This window comes from Vespa crabro, chromosome 19 (genome assembly GCF_910589235.1).
Source record: "Vespa crabro chromosome 19, iyVesCrab1.2, whole genome shotgun sequence".
Lineage (NCBI taxonomy): Eukaryota > Metazoa > Arthropoda > Insecta > Hymenoptera > Vespidae > Vespa > Vespa crabro.
This window is the reverse complement of record NC_060973.1, coordinates 2,475,001-2,485,000: the sequence shown is the minus strand read 5'-3', so window position 1 is coordinate 2,485,000 and position 10,000 is coordinate 2,475,001. Positions and strand designations below refer to the sequence as shown.

The window sequence follows — 10,000 nt, the reverse complement described above, 5'->3', positions numbered from 1 at the left end:
AAGAAAGAAAATAGCTTTGGTGAAAGTTGCTAAGGAACGAGGCAAGCGTATTTGCATTCGCATTTAAAATGCATCCTCTCTTAATCTATGTTTAATCGTTGTCGTTTCTTAAAGAAATAAGAGAGTAAAGGACACTATAATACTACGACGAAGAAGGGGAGTCCTTAAGTATCGTCAATGTTATCTTTCAAGATCCTTTCTAACTAAACGAATCGCGTGCTTTTAAATGAAATAAATGGCAACGAGAAAGGTACACCCAATCTTCTCTTCTACTATCTTATCTACTGTAATTTCAAATCAAATCATTCACGTATAACAAGCGGTCATTAAAATCAACGATATTTATTTTCCATTTCTAAGCTTATTTTCTACTCTTTTTTTCTTTTCTTTCCTTTCGTTTCCTTTCTTTCTTTTTTCTTTTTTTTTTTTTTCTTTTTTACCTTTTTTTTTTTTTATTCTTCGTTTAAAGGGTAACATTTAAAAATCTGACTGCACGTTTTCATTTCCTTGTCTCTTTTGATTTTGTTTCTCTCTTTTTTCTTTTTTTTTTTTTTTTTTATTTCTTTTTCATTCTACTAGCCTTTAATTTCCCAACCTTCATTTAAATTTTCTGGGAAATAGGTAATACGGAACTAGCTATGAGTTCCGGTTTGACTCGAGCAGAAGGTAAAAGTGGGAAGCTCGAATAATTTTCGTAATAATTTTCTCTCGGTAAAGAGAGAGATAAAGATAGATATACATATATATATATATATATGTAGAGAGAGAGAGAGAAAGAGAAAGAGAAAGAAATGGGGTGCCATATATATATATATATATATATATATATATATATATATATATATACTAACACAAGCTATACAAAGTTATGAAACGAACTATCATCCTTCGTTCGTGGCTCATTTGGAAGTTGATTAAATTTCCTACCCCGTTTTATATATGATCGCGGTGTTAGAAATAGAACGATCGATTCGACGAAATCGTACGGAATTCAATCCTCAAAAGATAGATAGATAGATAGATAGATAGATAGATAAAGAGAAAGCGAGAGAGAGAAAGAGGAGAATCTTATCGTAGGAAATGAAACGAATTATCTGGAAGATGGTTCTATTTGAAAGACATAATGAATGAAGAAGATATTGTATATATATATATATATATATATATATATATATATATATATATACTAACGAAGATTCAAGCTAATATTGGAGACGATAGTTGAAGGGGGGACGAGTAATATCAAAGGTTAAGATGGTAGTTTGGGATAAAGAGGATCTCGATTAATTTACGTCTTCCCGGTATTCACTTTATTCTCATCCTTTACGATCATCATCATAATCATCATCATCATCATCATCATCATCATAATCATCATCATCATCATCATCATAATAATAATCATCATCATCATCAACTTGTCATTGTGATCACGTCAAGGTTCTTCTCATTTTCGTTATCATCATAACCACCATACCATGGGATAACAGTGGATCATGGATGAGAGAAACGTGATAGTTCTCCTTCTATGTAGTATCTTTCACTTCTACCGAGCGTCTTATTAAATCAGCGTCTACGTCTTGAAATCATGGCTAGCAGTTACCGTGAATGTGGATGGTGAAACATCGAGGGTAAGAAGGGTGTGAGTGGTTCTTGTACGGGATGCTGGTAAATGTAGAGACAGTATGGTAGAGAGCCAGCAAGTAAGCTAGAGGCTTCGAATATCTAACACCTTAACCGAGAAGGCCGCTAAAGTTTGCGTTGAGAAGCAACCTTCTCTATCTAACTATCTATCTCCCTTCCTCCCTCGAATCCCCTCTCTATCTCTCACTCTCTCTCTCTCTTGCTCTTATACTCGTATCCTAACTATCTCTATATCTATCCTTTTCTATCTTTGACACAAGTCGAGTTAATAGAGTAACTCAGACTTAAATAGTCCTTCTCTCTCTCTCTTTCTCTCTCTTTCTCTCTCTCTCTCTCTCTCTCTCTCTCTCTCTTTCTTTCTGGGTATCTGTCTACTTTTGATTTTGCCTTACTTTTTTCTTTCTTCATTCGAGAGGCTTCTTAAACGGAACTCGTCTCCTTCCTCTTCCTCTTTCTTTCCCCTCCCTCAACCCTTTCCTTCCCCTTCAAACTATCCGACCAATACTACCCTTTACCTTACTTTCAAGAATCTTTGATAAAAACTTAACTTTAGGAGGAAGGATCAAATCTTTAACTTCTGGCAAAAAGTTTTGCCCGGTATATTAAATATTAAAGTAAAAATCGATACAAAGAGATCTTTATCCCGTCGATTTTTACAAATTATTACGACGTTGTATAATAATAACAATAATGATTAACAAGTGATATCGTCAGAAGAGAATTTAAAAAAGAAAAAAAAAAAAAAAAAGAAGAAGAGAGAATAAAATATCCTTCCATAAAGAATAATCCTTCTTTAAATTCATAATATTTATTTGTCGATAGACCGAGATAAGAAAAGAATATGTCAAGAAAAAAGAAGAATGAAAGGAAAATGGGAATGACAGAAAACGGACCTTGAGATGGCCGCTGTCCTTGGTCTGATAATCGAAGTGATAAAAATAAGTCTTGGCTCCTCTTCTGGCGTGATAAAATGCAATCCTCATAAGCGGTGCCACTGTGTGACCATCGCTAAGTGCTTCCATCGTCGAGTCACGTATTATAATAGGATGTAGAACTGGCTTGTCCCAATCTGTATATTCGTTTCTTACTGCCGAAAAGATTTCGTTCAGATGATAAACGTAAGCATTACGAATGAAGGTACGTAAGATCCGATTTCTATGATCCTCCTCGAAGCCATACTGAATATCATTCGCGTTGAAATCGAGATTGGATTCTGTACTTGATACTCCTAGGATCAAGGGTACCTTTATGAAGGCATCACTGGCTCGTTCCATATCGAGACCTGGATCAGGATTGTTTTGGTCCACGGGCAAGCCCGGTCCTATCCGGGGCACGAATCTACAATATTTACATTAAAATATTATCACATTATTTATTTATTTATTTTTTTTTTTTTAATTAATTTTTATTACTTCACATTGATACTTTTTGTGTATCATAAATTATATATACTTTTATTTGTTAGAATTTATTTTAATAGGTGGTATTTATAATATGTAATATTTATTTATCTGTCACATGATAAGTTATTTTTTATAAGTTAAATTTATGATTTTACAATCTTGAAGATACGTGTATATATATATTCGATTGATTTATAAATAAATATTAGTTTATTATAATCAATTTCTTAATTATGAAATCAATCTAATAAATGACATATTATAATGCTTTGGATTAATACATAAATAAATACGATTATATTCTATTCTAATTTTTTTTATTATTGAATTAATCTAATAAATATGTATATATATATATATATATATATATATATATATATATATATTGGATTGATTAATAAATTAGAATGTCATTTTATTATAATAAATTTTTGCCTTATGAGAAAATCAATCGAATAAAATAATCGTGCATTAATAAATAATATAATCAAAGATATATAAAAAAAAAATATCATCATAAAACTTTAACAAATATCTATTCAATGAATTAATTCATTAAAACTATTTTTCATTAATCCAACGATATTGGATTAATCTAATGAAAATGTTTTCAATAAAATAAACAAAAACACAAAAAAAAAAAAAAAAGAAAGAAAGAAAAAGAAGTTTAATTTTCTTCTTTATACCTGATTTCAGGAAGCTCGACTTCCATCAAAGATTGCAACGATACTCCTCGAAGACAATCAGCAATATCTTCGTCGTTCTCAGCAGGACAACCTATTTGTTCAGCAACTTTGATCCTTAGATCGTTTGGATCATGTACGGAAGCCCATGGGCTCAAAGCAGAACCACTCGACAATACAACGCGATGAAAGAGACCTGAAGGAAGAATAAAAAGAAAGAATATATGGAATAAAATATGTCATGTCGTCATGTTGGATAAGTAATAATAATATGCGAGAGAATAGCTACTGAAGTTTTTTTCTTTTCAAGAACCATCATCTTGAAACTTATTATTCGTAAAATTTCACAGATAAACTTTATACGCCAACGAAATATATCGTCAAATTGTAAAACAGTACTTTACTCGAGTTATACGACATATACATACATACATATATACATATTTACATATATATATATATATATATATATTTACATACATATGTGTATGTAGATTTATAGTCTCTTAGTATTGGTTTGAAGTTATATGTATGTACGACAGCTGAAATACGCGGAGTTGTTGCCTGTTTACGAGGTAAGAAAACCTTCGTAAAATAATACGTCGTTAAACCTTACGCCGTTATATAAATTCTTACCTAAGCGTTTATTACGTTATTAAACTTTAAGGACGAGAAGACATTGTGTAACCTTTATTAAGATATAATTCATGGTCTTTTCTTTCTTTCCTCTTTTTTCTCTTTCTCCTCTTTTTTCTATTTTTTTTTTTTTTTTTTTTTTTTTGCACTTGCTACTTTTAAGCAAAGTTAGAGAGATTAAAAAGGAGAACAAATTTGAATTAAATATTCGTCGATTTTTTGTTTTCTTTCTTTCTCTCTCTTTTTCCTTCTTTTTTTCTTCTTTTTTTTTTGTTTTTTTTTTTTTTTTTTTTGTTTTTTTTTTTTTCATTAATTTTACTCTTAGATCGGAAAAAATTTCTAATTATTCTCTAACTGATTTAATCTCTTTTTTCCATCAAAATAATTCATGATATATCCGGATAATATAAGTAACAATATGCACATGAAATTATTTATATATAACGTTTTGTCATTGCAAATAGAAATTATTAACGTGCATGACTGTTATTAATTGTTTATGATATGAGAAAAGGAAAAAGAAAAGAAGAAAAAGCAAAAAAAAAAAAAGAAAAAAAAAACCAGAAAAAAAGAAGTATCATATTAAATAATTTTTCAAATATCTACGTAAATAAACCACGTTGTTACGAAAGATACTATGTATTCCTTGAAATTCTATGTTATTATTATATTCTACCACGTTGAAAATTCCTTATCGTTGTAAAGAAAAGAAAGTTAAAAAAACAAGGACGCATGTAGTATCATCCTTCGACAAACTTCCATAAGGCGAATAAAATGAGTTTTGAGCCTATGATAGGTATATGATGTATCTCTCTCTCTCTCTCTCTCTCTCTCTCTCTCTCTCTCTCTCTCTCTCTCTCCCGTATTCTCCTTTCAATGACAAAATTCTTCTCTATCGATTTTATACCGCACGAGGCTACACGACGGTGACTATATTCTCAATTTCGCTTAAGAAAAGTATTTTTCATGTAAAGTCGAAGCATGTAACTTTATACTAAGCAATGCAAACCTCGTTTACGTTGGCGTCTTATCGATGAAAAATATTTCTCTTTCGTTTCTCGTTCGTTTTATCTCATAAAACATTGAAAGAATATCGAATGACGATCACGACAGGAAGAGAGAGAGAGAGAGAGAGAGAGAGAGAGAGAGAGAGAGAGAGAGAGAGAGAGAGAGAGAGAAAATGAAAAAAAGAAAAAAGAAACAAGAAAAAAAAATAGAAGACACGTTATAGACCTTTAGAAAGCATTCTACGTGTTTTTTATCCAACATTTGTACACACACACACACACACACACACACACACGTACGTACGTACGTATATATGCATCAGTATAAAAGTTTCAACGTGGGTCTGTTTTAAATGTTATTGTTTGTAGAACGAATATGTGCAAAAGATAAAGATAAAGAGAAGTATATATTGGATTATTATCGATTTATAAAAAAAGCTCGTATGCATTTCTACTTATTCTCTAACCTCTCTCTCTCTCTTTCTCTCTTTCAATCTTTCAAGAGAACTTTTCCTTTTTTTTTATTTCTTCCTTCCTTCCTTCCTTCCTTCCTTCCTTCCTTCCTTCCTTAGACTATTTTATTAGGATTATTATGAAGAAATGAGGCATCTTCGGTATCTCTTTTCTTGGAAAAACGCCAATACTCGATATTACTATGTTATGTATACATACATATGTACATATCATGCACAGATAACTATATATGTAAATAGATATATCTAATATTTTTATTAAAACGATTGCAAATATCTACAAGTTCGAAATATTAATACTGATAATAATAGTAATGATAATAATAATGATAATGATAATAATAATAATGATGATAATAATAATAATAATAATAATAATAATAATAATAATAATAATAATAATAATAACTGAAAGAAATTAAAGAAAAATTTTTCAACGTTTTTCGTTATAGAAAAAAAAAACCACGAATAAAATTAATTAAATTATATAATTAAAATATATGATTAATTAATCAATAGAGCAATCTTATAATTTCTCTTTATTCTCTTTCTTCTCGAAATTCATTTAATTGTTCTCGAGTAAAGTAAATGAACGGAGCTCGTATATTTTTACTACGGAATATTAATTATTATAATAATGAAATAAGAGAGTATATATATATATATATATATATATATATATATATATATAGGATCGTTTTAATCGTATTTTAAATGATTTTATTGAAATATCAAGAAAGAAATATATATACAGGTTGGATATTTTTTTACCACCTCCAATATCTCCGTTCTTTTTACAGATAGAAATTTGATTAACAAAATTTGTACACGTACGGAGAGTGCCATTGTACGTAATGATAATAAAATGTAAAAATGTAAAAAGGATAACTATGTAAAAATATAAAAGTAATAATTTTTTTAATGATACAAAACGCGTGCAGGACATACGAAGATCAATTGTGTATGTGTGTATGTGTATTTTTTTTTTTTTTTTTTTTAATGAAATCATATATTTTTGATTGCATTGCTCAACATTTTCTATATAAAAATAAATATTAACCCATGTATATGTCAAAAAATTATTACTTTAAGAGTCCTTCATATACGCTTACTCAATGCTTACTCTATGCTTATATTGCGCATATTCTGCGTTTACTTAGTGTATTTGTTTTAAGTCTCTACGACTTTTAATTCCAGAGATATTGCTATGTAAATGGAAGATATGACTAGATAATAATCTAGAACAAAATTTTTTCTTTAATAAAAATGGAAAGTAATTTTTTTGTTAATAATTTATTACTTTATTTAATTTTATAAATTCGTTGTAATCTGCATTTTTCGTTGTTGATAAAATAAGATGAATTTGGTTTGAAAGAATTTATTCATAAAAATTGTTTATAACAAATTGTTAATTAATTATTAATAATACGTTGAAAAAGTAGAGAAAATTTTGCCGTTTAAAATGGCGTTAGATTCAAGTCTCTACGATTTTTAATTCCGGAGATATTCCCATGTAAACGAATGACGTGGTTATTAACAATATAATTTGTTTATTAATAATTTATTAATTTATATAATTTTAGAAACTCGTCTTAATCAGAATTATTTTTCTGTTGATAAAATAAGATGTATTTGATTCGTAAGAATTTGTTTATAAAAATTATTTATAACAAATTGTTTATAAGAAATTGTTAATTAGTTATTAACAATATGATGAAAAAGAAAAAGAGAGAAAATTTTATTGTTTAAAATGGCGTTAGATTCAAGTCTCTACGATTTTTAATTCCGGAGATATTCCCATGTAAACGAATGACGTGGTTATTAACAATATAATTTGTTTATTAATAATTTATTAATTTATATAATTTTACAAACCCGTTTTAATCTGAATTATTTTTCTGTTGATAAAATAAGATGTATTTGATTCGTAAGAATTTGTTTATGAAAATTATTTATAACAAATTGTTTATAACAAATTGTTAATTAGTTATTAACAATATAATGAAAAAGAAAAAGAGAGAAAATTTTATTATTTAAAATGGCGTTTGATTCAAGTCTCTACGATTTTTAATTCCGGAGATATTCCCATGTAAACGAATGACGTGTTATTAACAATATAATTTGTTTATTAATAATTTATTAATTTATATAATTTTACAAACCCGTTTTAATCTGAATTATTTTTCTGTTGATAAAATAAGATGTATTTGATTCGTAAGAATTTGTTTATGAAAATTATTTATAACAAATTGTTTATAACAAATTGTTAATTAGTTATTAACAATATAATGAAAAAGAAAAAGAGAGAAAATTTTATTATTTAAAATGGCGTTTGATTCGTGTCTCTACGACTTTTCGTTACGTAAATATTCCTATATAAATGGAAGGAATTTACTTTGACACACTGACCTATATAATTTCATTCAAATTTACTCGGCGACACACTGACCTATATAAATTCCAAGAATTTACGCAACTCAGCTGATCGAGTTACTATTACTATACATTTGTACTATACGATTAATGAATGAAAATTTTTCAAAGGCATTATCTTCGAAACTAAAAGTCGTAGAGACTTGAATTAAAGGCCATTTTAAACGATAGAATTTTCTCTATTTTTTTAACGTATTGTTAACAATTAATTAACAATTTGTTATAAACAATTTGTTATAAACAATTTGTTATAAACAAATTCTTACGAACTAAATTTATTTTATTTTGCCAGAAACAAAAGATTCAAATTGCTTTACTGATATTATAAAATTATTACATTAATTAATAAATAATTAATAAACAAATTATATCGTTAATAAGTACATATTATATTCACACGGGAATATTTCCGGAATTAAAAATCGTAGAGAGTTAAAACAAAATGAAATTTTTTCTTTTCTCTCGTAATAACGGGCATAATGTTATATATTATATAATATTTTCTATATAGGGTGGTCCAAAAGTTTTTGAATGGACTGAATATTCTTACGTGATTCAAAAGTTCTCAGATGATTATAAAAATCAATGACTTAAATCTACTTTTACGTTTCATTGTTAGTTTCACGATCATGAACAAGAAAAAGACAAAAAAAAAAAAAAGAAAAAGAAAAATTGATCCAAAAAGTTCCAAAAAAGAATAAATGAACTTTTACAATAAAACCTAAGAAACTTTTTAAAAGTTTGCGTTAAAAATATATATATATATATATATATCAGATAGAACATAAATGGAAATCGATTGAATGATGTTCAAGTAGAAAGAGAAAACGATGAGAGATCGTCTTTATGAAAGAGTCGAGACAAACGACGAAGCTAGAAAAGTAATGGAGAGGAAATTGTGTGCCTTTCGTTAACGTTAACTAGACGGCAAAATTAAAGATAAACAAGATACATCTCGCTTTGCTTTGCAGATAAGAAATTCTTTCTCTTTTACTTCTTTTTTTAAACTGTCTATTTATCTATGTTTCCCTCTTTTTTTCTTTTTTCTTTTTTTTTTTTTTTTCATCCTTTTCCTTTACATACGTCCACTAAGCATTGTCCTTTTTCGTTCCTCCAACTACCACTCTTTCTACATTCTCACAAATAACGGAGAAAAACGAGAGATATCCTTTATTCTCGAGTAACCGGAATAAAGGAAAGAGAGTGAGAGAAAGAGAGAGAGAGGGAGAGAGAGAGAGAGAGAGGGAGATTTTTTCCCATGAATATCGTTGCCTTTCGTTACTCAACTCGGTCGTTTCATTCTAATGTCCGTATGTCTTAAGAAATGTAAGAGGTCGAATAATTTAATGGTCAATATTTTATATACTCTATATATATATATATATATATATGTACGAGTACGTGTACAGGTATATATGTATTACGAAAAGATTTGATATGATTTTTATGGAAAGAAGTTGGTACCTCGTATTATTTTCATTCGTCCAATGAAATTTTATTTCTTTTCCCATTTTATTTCTCATCTATTTCTTTCTAATTTTCTCTCATAAACTATATATTGATCGTATCATCTAAGTATAATAATAATAATAATAATAATAATAATAATAATAATAATAATTTTATGTGGATACATAAAATATATGGATGTAATGTGAATTTATTAGAAAATACGTACATATTAGAAAGTACATATATATTACTTATATGTACGTATATTT

The 10,000-nt window shown here is 27.9% G+C and overlaps 1 protein-coding gene across 10 annotated transcripts in view; it reads right to left on the bottom strand.

The window, feature by feature from the left end:
- Positions 1-10,000, bottom strand: part of LOC124430871 (neuroligin-4, Y-linked-like) — a 144,388-nt gene that overhangs the window by 4,567 nt on the left and 129,821 nt on the right. For all 10 annotated transcript variants that reach the window (XM_046978043.1, XM_046978044.1, XM_046978042.1 and 7 more), the window contains 2 exons: positions 3,734-3,926; positions 2,538-2,982 (listed from right to left, as the gene is read on the bottom strand). In XM_046978043.1, coding sequence (XP_046833999.1) covers positions 2,538-2,982; positions 3,734-3,926 — 638 coding nt within the window. The remainder of the gene's footprint in view (positions 1-2,537; positions 2,983-3,733; positions 3,927-10,000) is intronic.